Below are 21,719 nucleotides of genomic sequence, written 5' to 3'. Positions count from 1 at the left end.
CACACACCACACCACACACACACACACACGCACACGCACACGCACACGCACCCCACGCGAGGAAGACCGAGGGGCTCCGCTGTGCTGGTGCGGCGTGTACCTCGGCGAGAGCGATCCGGGGAGATTCCCGAGGGGGGCCGGGGCGAGCGGGGAGGAGCCGCGCAAGGTCAAGGGAGCCGCTCGCCCCGCGCAGGGGATGTCATAATATATTTAGCGAAGGATACTACTACTCCCGCTCACTGGCGAGCCGCGCCTCACCGCAGTCCTGCTGCGTGGACCTAGGGGAAGGCAAGCGGCCCGCTGGCTTCGGACGCCCCGGGCGCCCCAGGGGCACCCGGGTCCCGCGCCGCCTCCCCCCGCCTCGCGGCCGCCGCGCCGTACGCGGGTCCCTCGCTGAGCAGCCGGAGTTACGCTCACAGGGTTCGCTGGCGGCACAGACGCGGGGGGTTGCTCGCCGCCGCCGCCGCCGCCACCCCCCCTTTTTATTTTTTAAAAGGAGAGGGGCCTAGACAAGAGGGCCGAAAGGTAAGAGGAAGAAAGTGGGGGCCAACACGGCGAGAGGAGGAAGGACGGCGGGGCCGGGGGAGGGGAGGGCGCCGGGCCGCAGGGAGCCGCAGGGAGCCGCAGGGATGAGGAGAAGGGGGTCCCCGAGCGGGGAGGGAGGGAGGGGCGGCGGCAGCGCTCGGGGAGGGGGCGCGGCGGGCGCGGCGGGGGCGGCGGGCGCGGCGGGGGCGCCCGGCTCACCTCAGCGGGCGCGGACGGCGGGCGGCGGCGGGGGTCCCCGGCCGAGGGGTCGCGGGCATGGACGCGGCGGCGGCGGCGGCGGCGGCGGCGGCGGCCGAGGCGCGCGGGCGCCCTACTCCCCTCGCGGCTGCCTGCGGACAGAGGGACGGTGGGGACTCAGAGGCCGGACCTGTCACCGGGGCGGGTCCGGGGAGGCGGGCGGATGCCCCGCGCCCCCGCCTCCTCCTCGGGGCCTACCGCGCCCTCGTCCCTCATGCCGCCGCCGCCGCCGCCGCCCCGGGCCGCACGACGACGACGACGACGACGACAGCCGGTCCCCGCCCCCTCCGCGCCGCTCCGGGCCCCGCGCCGCCGCAGCCCCGCGCCCGCCGAGCCGCGGTTACCTCAGGCTGGCCGGGCCCCGGCCCGGGCTGCGGGAGCCGGAGGCGCCGGAAGAATGCATGGCCGGCGGCGGGGCCGGCGGAAGGAGGCGGCGGCGGGGCCCGGGCCCGCTCCCGCTCCCGCTCCCGCTCCCGCTGCGGCTGCGGCTGCGGCTGCGGCTGCGGCGCCCACCCTCGCTCCCCGGGCCGGGCGGCGTTCGCCGGGTGGCGCGGCGCGGCGCGGCGGCGGGAGGACGCGGCGGGAGCAGACGCGGCGGCGGGGCCGCCCCCAGAGCGCCCTCTAATGAAGGCTCCGCGGCCGCCGCCGCCGCCGCCGCCGCCGCCGCCGCCGCCGCCGCCGCGGCCCCGACCCCGCGCGTCCGCGGGGCGGGCCCTTGGGGCAGCAGGGCCCTAGGCCGGCGGGACCTCGCCGAGCCCGGGTCCCGGGGAGCCGGCGGCCCGGCCGGGCCTGGGGAAGGGCAGCGGGCCCTGCTCCAGGCGGGGGGCGCCGCGGGCCGGGCGGGAGCCCCTCTCAGCCCCCCCCCCCCCGCCCCCCGCCCCGCCGGCTCGCATTGTTAGGGCGCCCCCGCCTGCGGCTGACCGCTTGGTTCCCCAGCTGGGAAGCGGTCTCCGGGGAGGGCCTGAGGTGCTCTTTCCCTTCCTAACGAGGCCCAGTGGCTCTCACGGCTTCTCCACCTCCCCAGGGCATTCAGGTCGAGAGTTTAAGATCAATTCATTTTAAGTGCCAGAATTCTGGTTTCTGGAGAGCACCCAGCCCATTAGGGACAACTCCAATTCCCCATCCGTGTCCCCACCCCCATTCCCCCTAAAGGAAAAAAACAAAACACCCCCCCCCCCCCAAAAAAAAAAACCGAATCCAATGGGAATGGGGTGGTCTACACAGAGACACTGAAATGTAGTTCAAGGAAGGAAAACCCTTAGGCAGGGCCTGCTCTCCGGTGCTCAAAGCCTGGTGGCCCCAGGTACCCCTCCCTGGGCAGCCCCGGGCACTCCGGGAGCACGGGGGTTGCATTCTGTTTCAGATGCTGGGCCGCAGGAAGGAGCAGGGACCAGTAACCCAGTGACCTGGCCACCTGAACATTCTCAAGCGGCCTACCTAAATTTCACTTAAAAAAAAAAAAAAAAAACACCTTAAAATCTTATATCCCTTAATTAAATTTTTAAATAGGGGTTGGGAGCAGTTCTTACATGTTCCTAGTGAACTAACAACGTCTAAATCAGAATGCCACCTATACTGCCTATTTTGAAGATACTTGTTACCGCGTTTGCTGTGGACTCTCAACTATTTCTTTGTCTCTCTTTAATTCTCTCGTTGGTCCACAGGTGGAAGAAAGAGAATTCACCTTTATGCCATAAGAAAGAAGACTTTCTATTCCCATTCCCTCTGGCGATGTTTCAGCCCGGGCTCTGGCTAAAAGAATTGATTAGATTCCTTTCCATTTGTCTTTATAGATGTTATTTATCTCCTTTGCTAATATATTTTAACTATGTAGGGCGTATAAAGGCACAGGCCCTCTTACAACTTTCCATTCCCTTTACTAGCAGTAGAAAAGTTAGATATGCCCTTTCTAGTCCTCTGTATTTTCTCTGAGAATTTAGATACCATGGTAGTAGCATCTTTAAATAAATCTTATGAGGCAAATGGTATATGCACTATATTGTTCAAAATATGCCATCATATTCTCTTTTTTTAAATTCAAGTATAGTTAACAGAAAGCATTACATTAGTTACAGATGCACAATATAATGATTCAACAATTCTGTACATTACTCATCACAATAAATGTGTTTTTAATCCCCTTCCCCTATTTCACCCATCCTCCCACCCACCTCCCCTCAGGAACCACCAGTTTGTTCTCTATAGTTAAGAGTCTGTTTCTTGGTTTATATCTTTTTTGTTGTTGTTCCTTTGGTTTGTTTCCTAAATTCCACATATGAGTGAAATCATATTGTATTTTTCTTTCTCTGATGTATTTCACTTAACATTATACCCTCTAGATCCATCCATGTTGTTGTAAATGGTAAGATTTAATTCTTTTAAGGCTGAATAATATATTTATATATATATATATATCCCTCACATCCTCTTTATCCATTCATTTGTGGATGGACACTTAGGTTGTTTCCATATCTTGGCTATTATAAACAATGCTGCAATAAACATGGGCATGCACATATCTTTTTGAATTAGTGTCTTTGTTTTCTTTGGGTAAATACCAGCAGTGGAATTACTGGATCATATGGTAGTTCTATTTTTAGTTTTTTGAGGAACTGTTTTCCACAGTGGCTGTACCAGCTTGCATTCCTATCAACAATACATGAGGGTCCCTTTTTCTCCACATCCTCGCCAACACTTATTTCTTATATTTTAGACATTCTGACAGGTGTGGGGTGATCCCTCATTGTTGTTTTGATTTGCCTTTCCCTGATTATTCAGATGTTGAGCATCTTTTCATGTATCTGTTTGCCATCTGTATGTCTTTTTTGGAAAAGTACCAATTTATGTCCCCTGCCCATTTTTTAATTGTTTTCTTGGTGTTGAGTTCTTCTTTATATATCATGAGATTTTTGAGCAAGTAAGACAGGTAAGGCACCTGGATTCTATTTGATCTATCCCCTTCAGGATTTCCCACATGTTGGTAAACACTGGCTGACATTTAGAGAGAACATACAATGGGATTTATACCTGGTTCCTGGATTAGTGAGCATCCGCCAGAGCACCAGATACACCAGCACTTGCTGAGATGTAATTAATACCAGCCAGGCCCAAAAAAGGGCCAGAGGTTGAGCAGGACCTTTCACAGTGCGTCTCAGACATTAGCCTGCAAAACACCACTCGGGATGTCTATTGAAAAGATGGATTCTTGGGCCTCATACCAAAACACTTCAGTACTCCCACAGGGGCCTGGGAGCCAGCCTGCTTTTTAGAAAATATCATAGGTAATTCTGATGCGAGTAGCATACAGACTTTAAGAAAACCTGACCTAGAGGTATCCTGAGATAATCACATTATCTTTCCCAGACCCTTCCTAATTTTAAATTACTTGATCATATGTGTTCTCATCTGTATTAGTCAGCTTTGGCTGCTATAACAATGTACCAAAGACTGGGTGGCTTAAACAACAGAAATTTACTGTTTCACAATTCTGGAGGCCGGAAGCTTGAGATCAAGGTGTCGGCAGGGCCACACTCTCTCTGGAGGCTCTAAGTAGTCAACAGGGTTGTCTTCTCCTGAGACCCCTCTCTCTCTAGCGTGTAGCTGGTTGCCTACTCCCGGTGTCCTACCATGGCGGATGCCACGCGTGCGCACACACGTCTGACATCTGTCTCTTCCTGTATATTTGTAACCCTTATAAGAACACTAGTCACGTTGGATTAGAGCTCACCCTCAGGACTCCCATTTTAACTTCATCACCTCTCTAAAGGCCCTCTCTCCAAATGCAGTCACATTCGGAGGTGCTGGGGGTGAGGGCTTCGCTATATGTGCTTTCGGTGGACACGGTACAGCCATAGCATCATCCTTCTGTTTACACTGCAGAATTCTGCGATTTAAGTAGCTCTTTGTGGAGGGATGTGGAAGCCCCAATTTTGATTATTTCAGCTGTTCTCTTGACTGGCTCCTGTCTCATTAGACTTTTCTTGAAGTTAAGCAAGTTAAGCAATACACCATATTCCAAGTGCAGATAGGCCCTGGTCTTCTGTTTTGTTTTGTCTTGTTGCCCAGGGCGAATGAACGGGCTTTAACTTTCTTGACCACTGCGGCACATCCAGTTTCAAGACAATTCAATATTGGGGCGCCTGGGTGGCTCGGTCAGTTGAGCGGCTGACTCCGGATTTCTGCTCAGATCATGGTCACAGGGTCGAGAGATCGAGCCCTGCAACGGGCTCCACACTCTGTGGGGAAGCTACTGGAGAGTCTCTTCCCCTGCCCCTCTCCCTGCTCACTTGCTCTCTCAAATAATAAATAAATAAATCTTTTAAAAACAACAGGTAATTCAGTACCTACAATGGATAAGAATCTACATTTGAGCTGACTTCAGGGAACAATTTCAGATGATGCTTAATTTATAGTATTTCAGAGTTCATCTTAGATATAAAACCTATATCTATATAAACTTTTTCTGCCCTGCCACCTTTCAACCCACTTACATACCCTCCTGAGATTTTTGTTGTTGTAGCTTATTTCCAAGACAGCACAAGCAGACTCATGTATAGATGCTTTGAATGACTGTAATGAGTTTGAGAAAACCAGTTTTTCTAGAGGGATCTGAAGAAAGCAAGGACCTTCTTCAATAGCTTCCTGCTATCTTAGAGCTCTGCTTATCAAAACGCAAGCATTAGTCAAGAATTTGAGAGCCTTCATGTGCACCCCAATAGGGGAAAAGGGAGAACAGACTCCACCCTATAGCTACAGGCGTGGTAATAGTTTCAGTTTCAAAAGCCCACATCTGAACCACAAGAAGATGGTCTTTTCAAAGAGAAAGATGACTTCTCACATTTCCAGGAGTTTCCAGACATTTTAAAAGCCATCTAACCACAACACCTTAGAAGATTTAATTCCACCCATCTGGTCCACAAACACGTAAGGAATTAGATTATAACCAGGAAGGGGATCCCTTGGGCAGATGAATCCCCCTGGGCCCTCTCTTTTTCCTCGAGGCAATTACAGAAACATTTCACCTACCTGGGCCTCTCTCTGCACCAGAGCTCCAGTGAACTAGTTCCTGTCTAGGGGGAAAGCCCCTCGGCAGTGCTGTAAGTGTGCGATGACTTGGCACAGCTTCCTCCATGCCCGCCCATCACTAGAAACAGTTGCAAATCAGAAATGAGCTCCCCAAGAGAGTCAAATTCTGACTACTAGTCAGCTTTAACTTCAAACAGGGAAATATGTATATATAACATTTTTTTCTTTTATTTAGTATCAGTAATCATTTTATCTAAAACATATGAGGGCTTATAGCCTTAATATCGTTTAGACAAGTTGAGTCAAATCATCAAGACTTGACTATAGCTTCATTTAAACCATTTCAGCTACTTTTTCTTAGCAACGTTGCCCTAAACAATATGGTGAAGTAAATAATTCTCCTCCTCGGTGCCCCTCTTTTTCAGCTAATTTCCCTTTCCCCTCCTCTGAGTACTAAAATGAACCCTAGTTTGCAAAGGGCACTTAAGACCCCACCTAAGACCCCTTACTCTCTCACCAGACAACCCTCTAAGCTGGAACCTTCTTACCTGGCAAATGTTGCATTTTCCTTGGTTCAGCCCTGTCTTTCCTGCCCAGTGTGGTAAACTAATCCATGCTGAGCTGCTTAAGGCTATGTGTTCCCTCTTCCTAAAGAATGAACACTTTATAAAGGACTTCCTAAAATCCGATGAACCTTAATACCTCTGTAGTAGAGATTCTCAGGGACTGTAGTATTTGAGTATTCTTTTTTTTTTTTAATTTTTATTTATTTATGGTAGTCACAGAGAGAGAGAGAGAGGGGCAGAGACATAGGCAGAGGGAGAAGCAGGCTCCATGCACCGGGAGCCCGACGTGGGATTCGATCCCGGGTCTCCAGGATCGCGCCCTGGGCCAAAGGCAGGCGCTAAACCGCTGCGCCACCCAGGGATCCCTTTCTTGTAAGATATTTTGGAGCAGCCCATTTCAGCAACTTCCTCCCCTGATGAAACCTATGAAGTCAATGTAGTACATCTATAAGACAAATTCAGAGGCGTTTGGGTGGCTCAGTCGGTTAGGCATCTTACTCTTGATTTGGGCTCAGGTCATAATCTTGGGGTCCTGAGATGAAGCCCCACCCTGGGCTCTGCTCTACAGAGAATCTGCTTGAGATTCTCTCTCTCCTGCTCCCTCTGTCCCTCCCCCACATATGCATTTCTCTCTCTCAAATAAATAAATAAATCTAAAAAAAAAAAAGACAAATTCAGATTTTAAATTGTATTTTCCTAACAGAACCAAAATAATGACATTATTGGTCATTATGTTAAAACAGTAATGATCGCTGACATGTATTAATCACTTTCGATGTTCCAGGCCCTGTTCTCAATGGTTTACATGCATTAACTCATTCAGTCATCACAAAGAAGATTGTTAGGCCTATTTTACAGATGGAGAGGTTAGACAGTCTGCCCTAGGTTGCTCAGCTAGCAAGTGGAGGAGCTGAGACTTGATTTCGAAGTTCTCAGGCTCTAAGAGACACTGGTAGAAAAGCTCTTCTCCACTGAGAGAGACAGGAAGTTTCAGAGGATGCTACTTTTTTCTGGTCTCACCTCCTAGCACTCCCTCCTCACCCCTTCCCTGTCTTGTGCCCCCCACACTCTATTATACTAGTCACACTAAGGTACTCACCCTCTTGAAAGGATGCGCGGGATAACCTCACACATACAATTTCATGCATTCTTTGTTTATGCTTTCCCTTCTCTGTGTCTATTTGATTATATTCATCCCTTGAGGCCCAGCTTAGATATCAAAGAATCTCCCAGCACTTCAGAATTCATTGCCTCTTCCTCCATATGGATGCTTCTGCCTCAATGCTCACTACCTTGCCACAAAACTGGATGTTTTATATTTCAGGTTCTCTGCTGAGATTAGGCGTTCCACATCACCTGCCTTTCTCATTATTTTCCCAGTTTCTAGTTTACTGCCTTATCTATGGTAGGAAACAAAGTTTTTAAAAGATTTTATTTTTAAGTAATCTCTACACCCAACGTGGGGCTCGAATCCACAACTCCAAGATCAAGAGCCGCATGCTCCACTGACTGAACCAGCCAGGCGCCTGGGAAATTAATTTTTTAATTCAATGTTTAATTTATGCAAATTAGTTTCTTTTTTTTTATTTGAGAAATAGGATACCTTGAATGATGACATCATCATTATCATCCAAATCAAAGCAGAAGAAATAATATTGCTAAGACTTCATTTAAAATGTTTTTCAGGGGGATCCCTGGGTGGCGCAGCGGTTTGGCGCCTGCCTTTGACCCAGGGCGCGATCCTGGAGACCCGGGATCGAATCCCACATCGGGCTCCCGGTGCATGGAGCCTGCTTCTCCCTCTGCCTGTGTCTCTGCCTCTCTCTCTCTCACTGTGTGCCTATCATAAATAAATTAAAAAAATAAAAAAAAAATGTTTTTCAGTCTTTTTGGCATGATTGTCAAGAAACAGACTCTTAAATATAGAGAACAAACTGATGGTCACCAGAGAGGAGGCAGGTAGGGGAATGGTGGTGATTTAAGATATACTTACCCTGGGAAAACAAATAAAATTGTACGAGTAGAAAAACTTTTCTTGTTCATGAATTGTTTGACTAATTCCTCTAGAAAAAATAAAAAATAATTTTAAAAAGTGTCTGGAATCAGCTGTTGTCAACCACACAGCGTTGAGAAACTTAGAGTCTGGCCAGGGGATCCTGGACCAGCTTCTCCCTCCCAATACAGCCACCAAAAGGCCCTGGAGTTGGGGTTCCACTCCCTGTCACCCCAAAGGCTGGCAGGCCCTGTCTCTCTACCCCTCTCTTCCAGAATATTATTTCTATGGGAAAATGCAAAGTTAAAAACATTCTTGGGACATTCTCTGGGTGGCTTGGTGATTGAGTTCTGCCTTTGGCTCAGGTCATGATCCTGGGGTCCTGGGATTGAATTCTGGGTCGGGTTCCCCACAGGGAGCCTGCTTCTCTGTCTCTGCCTATGTCTCTGCCTCTGTGTGTGTGTCTCTCATGAATAATAAAATCTTAAAGAAAAACACATTCTCTTGAGGTATTACCTGTGAAATGGGAACTGTCAATAAAGAATATCTCATCCTTTGGTTTCCTACTGTATAGTCTTGTAGACACAAGTTCCTGTTTTAAGTACTATGAATTAAACAAAGCTATGGGCAAAGGAGTGATGCTAAAATGCTGCCTCTTCAAGTATGAGACTTTAAAAATGTAGTGCCATTCAAGTTATAATAATTATATAGTTTAAATTTTTATATGAGGCTAAATCCAGAATTAAAAAGAACTCCAGATGATTCTAATGGTTAGGCACATTTAAGAAACATTGGAATAGAGTAGGTACCTTTTTGGAAGAATGTCCATCCTTGGACTAAAACCCTTTATAATGGCTTATGAGGCCCTATAGAACTGCCCCTCTTGCCTCCCTCTCCAGCTGATCCTACACAAGGCTTCCCCCTTGGGCTCACATTCCAGGTACACTGGCTTTATCTTATTTATGAGAACCCATTGTATGCCTTTCCACCTCAGGGGTTTTGCCTTTCATTTCCCTGCAGGGAAGGAACTTTCTGCTGCCCTTCACTTGGTCAAATCATGTCCATCTTTGTATATCAGTTTAATCCTACTTCATTACATTAGCCTCTCCGCCCACCCCTGCCCAGGCGCAAGGTCTCTGAACATTCTGACCCTTCCCTTCATAACAGTTTGTCATATAACTGGTCATAAGTAGTTAAATGTCTGATTCTCATACCAGGCTGTAAACTCTATAAGAATCACGTGTATTTTTCTTTATCATTGTGGCTCTAACTCCAAGAAGGTGCCTGGGACAGAAATGTGCCCAATAAGTGGTGGCTTCCCTTCCATTGCAATTGCTGTCAGCTAGAGTTGAGATTTTTGAAGCATGTCCCTGTTTCTAGTCAATTCACCTCCCAAACCATGAGGTCCACTACTGCCATGCTAATCTTCTAGATGTGGATAATTTCTGAATATCCACAGCTCTCTCTGTGTCCCATATTGGCCTATTGAAATGCCCCAAATAGGGATCCCTGGGTGGCGCAGCGGTTTGGCGCCTGCCTTTGGCCCAGGGCGCGATCCTGGAGACCCGGGATCGAATCCCACGTCGGGCTCCCGGTGCATGGAGCCTGCTTCTCCCTCTGCCTATGTCTCTGCCTCTCTCTCTCTCTCTCTCTCTGTGACTATCATAAATAAATAAAAATTAAAAAAAAAAAGAAATGCCCCAAATATGATTAAAAAAGAGTACATTTATTGAGAGTGTACTGTGCACCGTGCTAGATACTTTATATAGTTAATCTAATTTGCTCCTCACAATTACCCTTCAGGAATGTTATTTCCATTTCACATGTGAGAGGTGAAAGGCTTAGAAAGATTAGCTGACTAATCTATCAGGGTCATAGGGTTTGTAAGAGGAGACACCAGGATGGCACCTGATGCATTAACCCTTGTGTTCTTGACTTTCAAGTACCTATATCGTTCATTAGAATCCGGTTTGACTGTGCATGACAGAAAAGTCCAAAGTACAGTAAAGAGACTTTAGGCAAGACATAAAATGATATCTTTATCATATTAGAGAGACCAAAGGAAAGCAGTCTGGGGGTGTCACCTTAGTAGATACAGGATCTCATTTTTTCTAAGGGCTCACACACTGGCTACTACGTGGAAATCTAAGTATGGGAAGATAGAACTGCAACTGAAACACCAGTTAGATTTTTAGGGGATCCAGGCAAGAGAGGGTAGTAGCTTGGTCTAGAGTGGTGGCAGTGGAGTTGAGAAGAGGATCGTTTGAGAGAAATTTAGGAGTTAAAGTTGGCAGGACTTAGTGGGAGGTTGGAAATGCTATTTCCAAGACCACATGGATGAACTCCAGTGTAAACGTGAAATCTGGACTTCGAATCCCACGTAGGACTAGCCAAACGATATTGTGCTAAGCACCGCAACACTAGGGTGGACCCAGAGGATATCATCCAAGTCAAAGTATAAACTACCTGGTCTGGGCCTTTGTTACAAGAATCAAAGGCTATAAAGAGCAAATTATGGCTCTTTAACTTGCTGCCTTAAGCAAAGGCCATTTAAATCCCTTCTAATCAATGTGTTCCACAAGGAAAACAATCTTCTTTATAGCCTACCAACCACACCTCACCCCACATAGACTTGCTATAAATGGAGCCAGGAACTCTTGCACCTGAATTGCTCTAAAATATTTTCCTCCTACTAAAAAGTGTTCTCATACTCACCACCAACTTCTTATCTAGCTTTTATTAGTGTGGAACTGTGCTTCTCATGGTATTTCCAAACAATCATTTATTTCTGTCTCTTTTCTTAATTCATATTTTTTTAAATTCTTAGCCCTTTCCCGTTTTCTCTCAATTCATATTTCTAAACCAAAGCTGGCTAAGCAAAGTATTATTTACTTCAGATTGTCATTGTAGTTTTGTGATCATTTTAACATTCTTTGCAAGATGTCCCATCTTTTTAGTAGCAAGAGCGAACAATATGTATATAAAACTTCGCCGGGGATCCCTGGGTGGCGCAGCGGTTTGGCGCCTGCCTTTGGCCCAGGGTGTGGTCCTGAGACCCAGGATCGAATCCCACGTCGGGCTCCCGGTGCATGGAGCCCGCTTCTCCCTCTGCCTGTGTCTCTGCCTCTCTCTCTCTCTCTGTGACTATCATAAATAAATAAAATTAAAAAAAAAAAAAAAAAAAAAAAAAAAACTTCGCCGCCGCTGCTTTCCTTTTTGCACTATGAGAAAGAATTGATAGCTTTAGAGATTAGGAGTGTGGACGAAGCAAACAATGACGATAAAAGCTTGATGTTGTAGAATGAAAATTTACACTGAAACACAGCTCTGCTGTCTTTCTCCAATTTATATTTAATATAAAGTCTCTAATAAACCTGCAGGAACTTTTTTTTTTATATCTGTAAAGTACATAAATGTTTTCTTTGCAAAGTAATAATTAGCATATCTTAATATTGTTAAATTATACCCTATAGGAGCCCAATTATTTTACTCTGTGATATTTAGCAATTTTAGCTTAAACTCATTTCATTACAAAAGCACTAAAAATAAGGTTAATGAAATATTTCTGAAAATCTTCCAAAGGTGACCAGGATGAGTTTAGATGATTTGGAAGCCAACTGCATGTGTGACAGAGGTAGGCATGTGTCTCTCTCTCTCTTTTAAAGGTAGCAATAAATTCTGCCTCCATCCCCGATGATAACTGCTCAGTCAGAAAAGCTAAAAGGCTGCCCCAATATCTAGCAGCTCCAAAGATGCAAATTTAGGGACTCTGTAGCACTCACCCACCAGCAACCCATTCTCAGGCTCTCCTTGGGCCTTGTCACTGCCCAGGACTGCTTCAATTATGACATCTTATGCTCCATTGTTCTGGCCTCTGATCATGACAACCTATCCTTCCAGCTCTGTCCATCTCTGCCAACTTGGAACCCCCCATTCTTCCATTATCTCCTGTGCTGTCTCTCACTGGGCATCTCTCACCTCATTTCTCTCACAAGTACTCTCACAAGTACCTTCAACTTGACCTTCCTGTAGTCTTTTTATTACACCTGCCCTGCAAAACCAAGGATTACACCTGCCCTGAATCCCACCCCCCTTTTTTTGTTCAACTCATCTTGAAAGTATTGGGCTCAGTGGGGGAAAAAAATCACACAGCCGGACAGAAGAGTGACACCCTTGGAAATTCTTTTGTGTATCTCTGATCAGCATCCATCCTGTCCGTTTCATTTCCAATGCAATACCCTCTTCACCTGAAACTTCTGATCTGCCTTCTCTCCCCTCAGTCCCAGCAGAAGGTCTTGTCGGTCTCTTGGCACCTCTACAAACCTGTCTCTACTTATGCTAATACCATATTGTCTTAATTGCTGTGGCTTTGTAGTAATTTTCAAAATTGAGAAGTGTGAATCTTTCATCTTCATTCTTCTATTTCAAGATTGTTTTGGTTATTTTGGAACCCTTGAATAGTTCCATATGAATTTTAGGATCAGCTTGCTGATTTCTGCAAAACAAAACAAAACAAAACAAAACAAAACAAAAAAACAACTGGGATTTAGATAAGTATTATGTTGCATTCCATAGAGTCCCAGGGAGTATCCATATGAAGTCTTTTTTGTTGTTTAGATCTTCTTTCATTTCTTTCAACAATATTTTGTAGTTTTCAGAATATAGGTTTTATACTTCTTTTATTAAATGTATTCCTAAGTATTTCATTCTTCTTGATACTATTGTAAATAGAACTGGTTTCCTAATTTCATTTTCAGATTTTTTATTGTAAGTGTATAGGAAATGTTTTTTGTATATTAATCTTGTTTCTTGTGACCTCGATGAACTCATTTATTAGCTGTGCTAGTTTCTTTCTGTGGATTCCTTAGGATTTTCAGTACATAAGATCATGTCACCTGCCACCGAAGATTCTTAAGGGCGACAACTGCATAGTCATAGGATGAAGCTGGGGATGGTTCTTCAATCCCTTCAAAATATCCCTGAAATTTTTTCATTTTTCTAGTTAGAAAGGATGAGTCTCTCAACAACAAAATCCACTACTAATTTTTTATGTGTTGCATTTCAACTAACGCAGCTGAAAAACACAGTTTTGGTTGTTTTTTTGTTTTTTGTTTTTTTACCACAAGGGCTGCCCTTATCAATCTACAAAAATACATGAGATTATGACTGCAAAAACTGTCAGTATTTATCTTTTTCATTCAGAAGGCAGCATGATTTAGTGGAAAGACGTCTTCAGCCTCTGGAGTTGGCAGACTGGTTTTTAGTCTGGCTCTGTCCATATTAGCAATGTTATTACAGGCTTGTTGTTGAAGTTTCAGTGAGGTTTCCAGCCACTTCTCCAAGCTTTCTTCTGTAGGCTGGCTGTTTCCTCTGTAGAGGACTGAGCCTCAGAAGAGTTACAGTGCCCTGGACCAGAGGAGGCAGGACCAGCTGAGGAGTTTCTTTGGGAAATGTCTACTTCATTTTAGTCAAGGCATTTCTTTGGGTTCATTGAGGATAATTCCTTTCCTTATTTAAAACCATTATGACATTTCATCTCATTAAGGAAACCCTCTTTGCTGAGAGTGGATCTATCTTTGGTGAAGGTATATCCAGACCTTACCTGGCCTGGTACCTGCAGACTGCAGAGAATCTACAAAATGTATGAGAAAATCATAGTAGTGATCTAGAAGGACAAATAGGCTGTGGCCTTATTTTAATCACAGAGCCCAGGCTCTGTCACCGGGATGCAGAACTGGCAGGGGAAATTCCATGCCTTATCATAATGCTCATTGCTCTAGCTGCATCACTGCTTCCTTCCTTAATATGCAATTAAGGACTGACTTTTTAAGAGACAAACAACATGTCAGTTTTATGATCACTGAAGCCTGTAATCTGAACATGTGTTTTCCCAGCTGGGCTCAAGGGCATGATGGCAAGAGTGTGGCTGGCCCTAAAATCAGTTTGTCCATAGATTCAAATCCTGGTTCCATCTCTTAAAAACAGCATGAGACATTGGCAGTTTACTTAAGCTTTCTAACCTTTTACACCATCTGTGAAAAGAACACAGCAATTCATAGAAATGATTGCGAGAATGGAAAATATGCAGTCTTTACCATATGACAAGCACATGATACACTTGAACTCTTAGGAGGAGGAAGAGGAGTATAATTCTTCAAGACATTTGACTGATGAGGCTAAGAAAATTATTTTTAAGTCCACTCCAGTGGTATTTAGGCTTTAGTATGCATAGCAATCACCAAGAATAATTTTCTTTAATGAAAATTCCCAGACTCTACCCCCAGATTATCTGCTTCAGTAGTCAGTGGCAGGACCCATGAGTCTGCATCTTTAGCAACTATACTCCGGAATTCTGATACAGGTGATCCATGGGCACTTTTTAAAATTACCTTTTATTTTGGGGGCATCTGAGTGGCTCAGTTGCCTGCCTTTGGCTCGGGTCCTGATCCTGGGGCTCCTTGCTCAGTGGGGAGTCTGCATCTCCCTCTCCCTCTGCCCCTCTCCCTGTTTGTGCTCTCTCTCTCAAATAAATAAAATCTTAAAAAAATAAATAAAAACTAAAATTACCCTTCGTTTTGATATAATTTCAAATTTACAGAAAAGTTGCAAAAATAGCACAAAGAACTCATATGCTTTAATAAGATTCATCAATTTTTATTTTGCTACATTTACTATATCACTTTCTTTTCTCTATTTATCTCTATAATTTTTTTTCTAAATCACTTGAGAATAGGTTGCACATCATACCTCTTTACTCCTTAAAACTTCAGTGTGCATTTCCTAAAGGAAGAATATTCTCTCTACATAATCACCGATCAGTTATCAAAATCAGGAAACAACACTGATAAGATACTTTTATCTAATATACAATCCATATTCCAATTTTATCATTTGCCTCAATATGCCTTTTATCACAACTTTTTGTCCCCATACAGGATCTAATCCAGGGACTGCATACATACTGCATTTAGTGTGACATCTCTTTTGTCTCCTTCAATCTGGAACAGTACCTGAGCCTAACTTTACTTTATGACATTGACATTTTTTTTTTAAAGAACACAAGCCAATTATTTTATGGAACATCCCTTATTGTGGGTTTGGCTGATGTTTTCTAGTGATTAGATTTGGGTTATGTATTTTTGGCTAGAATCCTTCATAAATAATGTGTCCTTTTCAGAATATCTCCTCTGGAAGAGACACATGATATCCATTTGTTTCTTATTGGCAAGATAGACCTCACTTTGAAAAATACTTGACTACTTTGAGAAAAATTTGAGGCCTCAGAACCTGAAGTGGTTGGACAAGGACTCAGGATGTTTACACTTCTGAATTTTCTTTTCTTTTTTTCTTTTTTTTTAATTTAAATGCAATTTGCCAACATATAGTATAACACCCAGTGCTTGTCCCATCAAGTGCCCTCCTCATTGCCGGTCACCTCATCCCCCCACCCACATCCCCTTCCACAACCCTTTGTTTGTTTCCCAGAATTAGGAGTCTCTCATGGTTTGTTTCCCTCTCTAATGTTTCCCATTTACTCTTCTGAATTTTCTGATTGTGGGTTTATTAAAGAGCTTATCTGTCCATTGCCTAGGTAGTTCAGGTCATATATTAAACACACTGCTATTACATTCAAAACCACAGCATATCTTTATGTTTAACTTCTACAATTCTCTACCTCTACTCCTCATTTCTTTGATTTTTTTTTTTTTTTTGAAGTAAGCTCTATGCTCCACATGGGGCTTGAAATCATGAACCTGAGATCAAGAGTTGTATGCTCTACTAACTGAGCTAGCCAGATCCTGTTCCACTCCCCCGCCCCCCTCCATCCTGCCACAACCACCCATTTTCACTTTTAGTAACTCTGGATCATGACTTCTATCCTGCGGTAAATACAGGTAATCTATATGATGTATCATATGACATAAATGGCTGCACCCATGCTATTGATGTTAGTTTGAGGCTAGTAGAGAAAACTTAATTCTTTGCATCACACATTTTACAATGACATATCAGCTTACTCTTTGATTATATGCTTGAAAGTGCTCACTTATTTTTCCATTACCTCTAAAACACACTGAGACATGAATTGTAATTGCTGTTTTATTGCTTATGTTTTCACTCAGTAATATGCATTTAAGTTTTTTCCATGTCTATACGACTTGATAATTCTTTTTAGTGCTAAATGATATTCATAATTGTCTAGATGTACCACAGTTTATTGATTCACCTGCTGAAGGACATTTTGGTTGCTTCCAAGTTAGGATAATTATGAATAACGTTTTTATAAATATCCATGTGTAGTGTTTCATGTGCATATAAGTTTGCAAATCCTTTCAGTAAATACCAAGGAGAATGACTTCTGGATTTTAGGATGAGAATGTGTTTAGTTTTAAGAAACTATCAAACTGGGCAGCCCCAGTGGCCCAGCGGTTTGGCGCTGCCTTCAGCCCAGGATGTGATCCTGGAGATCCGGGATGGAGTCTCACGTCTGGCTCCCTGCATGGAGTCTGCTTCTCCCTCTGCCTGTGTCTCTGCCTCTCTCTCTCTCTCTCTCTCTCTTTCTGTGTGTGTCTCTCATGAATACATAAATAAAATCTTAAAAAAAATAAAATAAACTGTCTTCAAAGTGGCCATTCTTACCAGCAATGAATGAGAGTTCCTATTTATCAACATCCTCACCAGCATTTGGTGGCGTCAGTGTTTTGTATTGTGATCCCTCCAATAAGTATTAGTGACATTTCATTGTTGTTTCAATGTGCAAATCCCTAATGCATATGATATTTAGTATCTTTCCATATACTTACTTGCCATCTACATATCTACTTTGGTGAGGTATCTGTTCAAGTCCTTTGCCCAATTTTTCTTTGGGTTTTGTTGTTGTTGTTTGTATTTTTGCTGAGTGTTAAAGTTCTTTGTATATTTTGGATAGCAATCCTTTATCAGATGTGTTGTTTATAAATATTTTCTCCCAATCTGGCTTGTCTTCTTTTTCTCTTTACATTGTCATTCATGGAGCAGAAGTTTTTAGTTTTAGTGAAGCCCAGCTTATCAGTTATTTTTTCCATGGATGGTGCCTTTTGTCAACGTTGTATCCAAAAAGTCATCACCAAACCCAAGGTCATCTAGATTTTCTTCTGTGTTATCTTCTAAAAATTTTAGAGTTTTGTGTTTTACATTTAGGTCTATGATCTATTTTGAATAGATTTTTGTGAAGGTTGTAAGGTCTATGTCTAGATTCACTTTTCTGTACATAAATGTCTTATTGTTCGATCACCATTTATAAAAGAAGCTATCTTTGTTCCATTGTAACTGTCTTTACTCCCTTGTCTAAGATCAATTGACAATATTTATGTGGGTCTAAGTCTGGGCTCTCTAGTCTGTTTCATTGATCTATCTGTCAATTCCTTTACCAACGCCTCACTATCTTGATTATTACAGCTTTATAATAAATCTTGAAATTGGGTAGTGTCAGTCCTTTGCCTTTATTCTTCTCCTTCAACATTGGGTTGATTATTCTGGGTCTTTTGCCTCTTTATATAAATTCTAAATTCAGATTGTTGATATGTATAAGATAACCTGCTGAAATTTTGATTGGGAATTTTTGTTTGTTTGTTTTTTTGTCTAATTGCATTAGCTAGGACTTCCTTTCTACTGTCACTTATCATCACCTAGCCACTTTCCATCTTCCAACATGTCCACATCTCTCATTTGCTGTGGTCTCCATACTTGTTCTCTTTTTCCTTGTGGATTTGTATCTTTTTAAAAAAGATGTTTATTTTATTTATAGTTAAATAAACTCCACCCCCAGTGTGGGGCTCAAACTCACAACCCCAAGATCAAGAATCACATTGCTCTACTGACTGAGCCAGCCAGGTGGCCTAATTTTTTTTCTTTTTTTAATGAGAGAGAGAGTTGGGAGGAGGGTGCAGAGGGAGAGGTAGAGAGAAAAACTTAAGCAGGTTCTAGGTGCCCAGCATGGAACCATGGAATCTCATGACCCTGAGGTCACGACCTGAGCCAAAATCTCAAAAGTTAGACACTTAACCAACTGACTGAGTCACTCAGACACCCCTGTATTTTTTTAATCCCCTCCCCTTTAGCACTTTAGTAAGATTTTAGAAGACAACAGATATAAGTAAATATGATTAATTCAGTAGGTTACCCAGAAGTGTATTTGTTTTTCATATATCATCACTTTAAAAATTATGCCTAAGAGACCCAAAAAGCTGCAAGCTGTAGGGCTTCTTTCAACTTTTAAGTAGGTCTGATAGCTATGACCTTCATAAACTCTTCCTAGAGACACAATCCCAAATAAGTAATAGGTCTGACACTATATTGATATTCTCATATTTTTATGTACTAACATAAATTAGTGGGTAATTATGTGCTTTCCAAAGGGATTTACTATTTACTATAGGTAGATTTCCCTCCCTAGGAGTTCACTCTCCTAGGACATCTAAAGTAAAATTTTATGTGCTAAAATTCAATTCATGGGCAGCCCCGGTGGCTCAGTGGTTTAGCGCTGCCTTCAGCCCAGGGCCTGATCCTGGAGACCCGGGATCGAGTCCCACATCAAGCTTCCTGCATGGGGCCTGCTTCTCCCTCTGCCTGTGTCTCTGCCTCTCTCTCTCTCTATGTCTATCATTAATAAATAAATAAATAAATCTTTAAAAAAAAATTCAATTCATAGCTAATAAGAACATAATCATTCTATATAATATAGTATACTAATATCTTTCTGCTAACCAAGTCACTAAACCTATTCTTTGATTTGGAAGCTGGAATTTAGTGAATGGCACCAACATTTAAATCCGTGAAAATTTCAAAGAAGAGGACACACAGAAAGAAAATAGGCCTTGATGTGATTCTGGAGACCCAGGATCGAGTCCCACATCGGGCTCTCTGCATGGAGCCTGCTTCTCCTTCTGCCTGTGTCTTTGCCTCTCACTCTCTCTTTTTGTGTCTCTCATGAATAAATAAATAAAATCTTAAAAAAAGAAAAAAGAAAGAAAGAAAGAAAGAAAGAAAGAAAGAAAGAAAGAAAGAAAGAAAGGAAAGAAAGAAAGAAAGAAAGAAAGAAAGAAAGAAAGAAAGAAAGAAAGAAAGAAAGAAAGAAAGAAAATAGGCCTTGAGAAGGACTGGATAACAAAGTAGGATGACAGCCAGAGGTGAGAGAAGGCCATCAAGTACCTGGGGAAAGGTACCACTAAAATAATGTAAAAATAATGCTGGGTACTCACTCATTGTCATGAAGTTACTAATGGAGGGATTACAGGGAGGGAAGAGGGTGATTGGACAAAACAACTGCTGCAGACATGAATCTAGTGTCATGCTTACAGTCAAGGGCATGACTGTTATGGAACACAGAGTTTCCAAGTTACAAGATGTGCTGAGTTTGAATAATGGGTTGTGGATCAAGAATGTCCTAAATTAAAATAATAATGGCAACGGGAGCCAACCTACAGAATTTAAGGGGGGAAAACGTAATGAAAGTAGATTCAATAAGGATTAGAAGGAAGAAATTCTTCCAAATTGATTTCAGGATTTCAAAAGCATTGATATTGCAAAAGATGTGGTGGGGGAATGCCATATGCCATCTTTAACAAGGAAATAGCACGTGTGATGACATCAGGGACAAACCAAGCAAAAACATAACGATAAGGACCTCATAAAACAAGATAATAACTAATGTTTATTCAGCATTTACTACATGACAAGCACAATGCTGAATATCATAGCATTAATCTTCAGAGCAGTGTTGTGAAGTAGGAACTATTTCCTGATTGATAGATGAGGAAACTGAGGTTTTTGTGACTTTAAATGATTTGCTCAAGTTCACATGAACTCAGGTCTGCCTGACTCCAGAGTTTCTGATGTGGACTTCTAATTCATAGTCTCAGTAATAATTACTATTTCATAAATATCGTTTATGTGTTAGGCGTTTTGTATACTTCTCTTTATTCCTCACTACAGCCCTATATACTAGATTGAATTAATACCTAAGTATTAATAAGGTATCATACCTTATTAAATATTAATAGTAGCCTTAAAACAATCCTGTGAGGTAGTTATACCGATATTTATAGGATATTACCTTATCAATTATTAATGGTATTTTGATGGAGATTTACATTCAAAAGTATGAAAAGCTGATATTGAATTCCCTCAAAAGCAAACTATCTTTAGCATCTGTTTCATCTTCCTCTCTTCCTCCTCCCCTCCTCCTTCCCTACACTTCCCCTGCCAATTCTTAGCACATCATAGCTCCCTCCTATACCCAGTTCTAGGTGCTCTTCCTCATACCCATTTTTGGAGCCCATCCTAACTTAGGCAAGGAGTTTGTCTTAGTTTATTTCAGTTGCTATAACAGAGGACCAAAGATAAGGTGGCTTATAAGCAGCAGAATTCATTTCTCACAATTGTAGAGGCTGGGAAGTCCAAGATCAAGGTCTGACAGAGTAGGTGTCTGGTGAGAGCCCACTTTCTGGTTCATAGGCCCTCTTTTCACTGTGTTCTCACAGTGATGACAGAAGGGGAAGGTTGCTCTCGGGGATCTCTTTTATAAGAGCACTAATCCCATTCTTGAGGGCTCCACTCTCATGACCTACTAACCTCCCAAAGGTTCCACTTCCTAGTATCTTCACATTAGGGGTTAGGATGTCAACATATGAATTGGAGGGGTTGAGGGTGGGGAGAAGACACAGACATTCAGTCTGTAGAGGATTTCAGTATTTACAGGCTTAGTTTGTCCCCATAACCTCATCGTATGGAGCTGAGAAGCAAGTCTACTCCATAAGACCTAGAGTCTGGCTCCCTCATCATGGCTGCTTGGTGCCTGTGTGACTTGCCCATTGCCCTATTTCTTTGGTTTCTGGGAAGACCCGGGATTCAGTGTTTCTGAGGAATGCACGGGCGAGGGGAGGGGGTGATTGGGCTGATCTGTGAGGCATACCTCTGTTAGTGCTTGGCCCTCACCATCCTTAGCCCTGAATCTTGACACATATCCTGCTCAGGACCTCAGTGTTAAGACTGCAAATCAAAGGTCAGTCCAGTTGGAACTCTGCATTTCATGACGGGGGTCATGGTTCTCCAGACTTTGAGCTTTTGCTACAATCTCAATTTCCTCTTGTTGTGCTCCCTGCCTGCCTCCAACCTACGTCCCAGTGCCAAGTTTTCTGAAATTGTGATTAAGGTGACTGGGCCCTGTGGGCCTTGTGCCTGCCTCGCCTGCCCAGTTGGGCCTCCATCCAAAGCGGTAAGCTGCAGCAAGGAAGACCAGCAAGGAGGTAGATTTCCCAAAGAGCTTGCTTAAGATGCTTAAACTTTAGGGTTTCTGTTAGCACTGGGCCGTA

The 21,719-nt window shown here is 43.5% G+C and overlaps 1 protein-coding gene and 1 long non-coding RNA gene across 9 annotated transcripts in view; one reads left to right on the top strand and one right to left on the bottom strand.

The window, feature by feature from the left end:
• Nucleotides 1-21,719, bottom strand: part of LPGAT1 (lysophosphatidylglycerol acyltransferase 1) — a 114,318-nt gene that overhangs the window by 80,876 nt on the left and 11,723 nt on the right. The window contains exon 1 of one of the 8 annotated variants that reach the window (XM_072831153.1): nt 12,150-12,176. The exons of 1 other annotated variant lie outside the window; for it this stretch is intronic. In XM_072831153.1, the coding sequence (XP_072687254.1) occupies nt 12,150-12,164 (15 nt within the window). In that variant the 5' untranslated portion in view covers nt 12,165-12,176. Of the gene's footprint in view, nt 1-51; nt 274-1,127; nt 1,225-5,808; nt 5,927-12,149; nt 12,177-21,719 lie in introns of those variants that run through there. 6 more of the 8 variants (XM_072831156.1, XM_072831154.1, XM_072831155.1 and 3 more) reach the window with 6 other exon arrangements.
• The window catches only part of LOC140635875 (uncharacterized), a 55,659-nt gene continuing 33,976 nt past the window's right edge, over nt 37-21,719 (top strand). The window contains exon 1 of the long non-coding RNA XR_012033197.1: nt 37-525. This is a non-coding gene — a long non-coding RNA (uncharacterized lncRNA). The remainder of the gene's footprint in view (nt 526-21,719) is intronic.

Source organism: Canis lupus, chromosome 6 (assembly GCF_048164855.1).
Source record: "Canis lupus baileyi chromosome 6, mCanLup2.hap1, whole genome shotgun sequence".
Classification (NCBI taxonomy): domain Eukaryota; kingdom Metazoa; phylum Chordata; class Mammalia; order Carnivora; family Canidae; genus Canis; species Canis lupus.
This window is presented reverse-complemented; position numbering and strand designations above follow the sequence as displayed.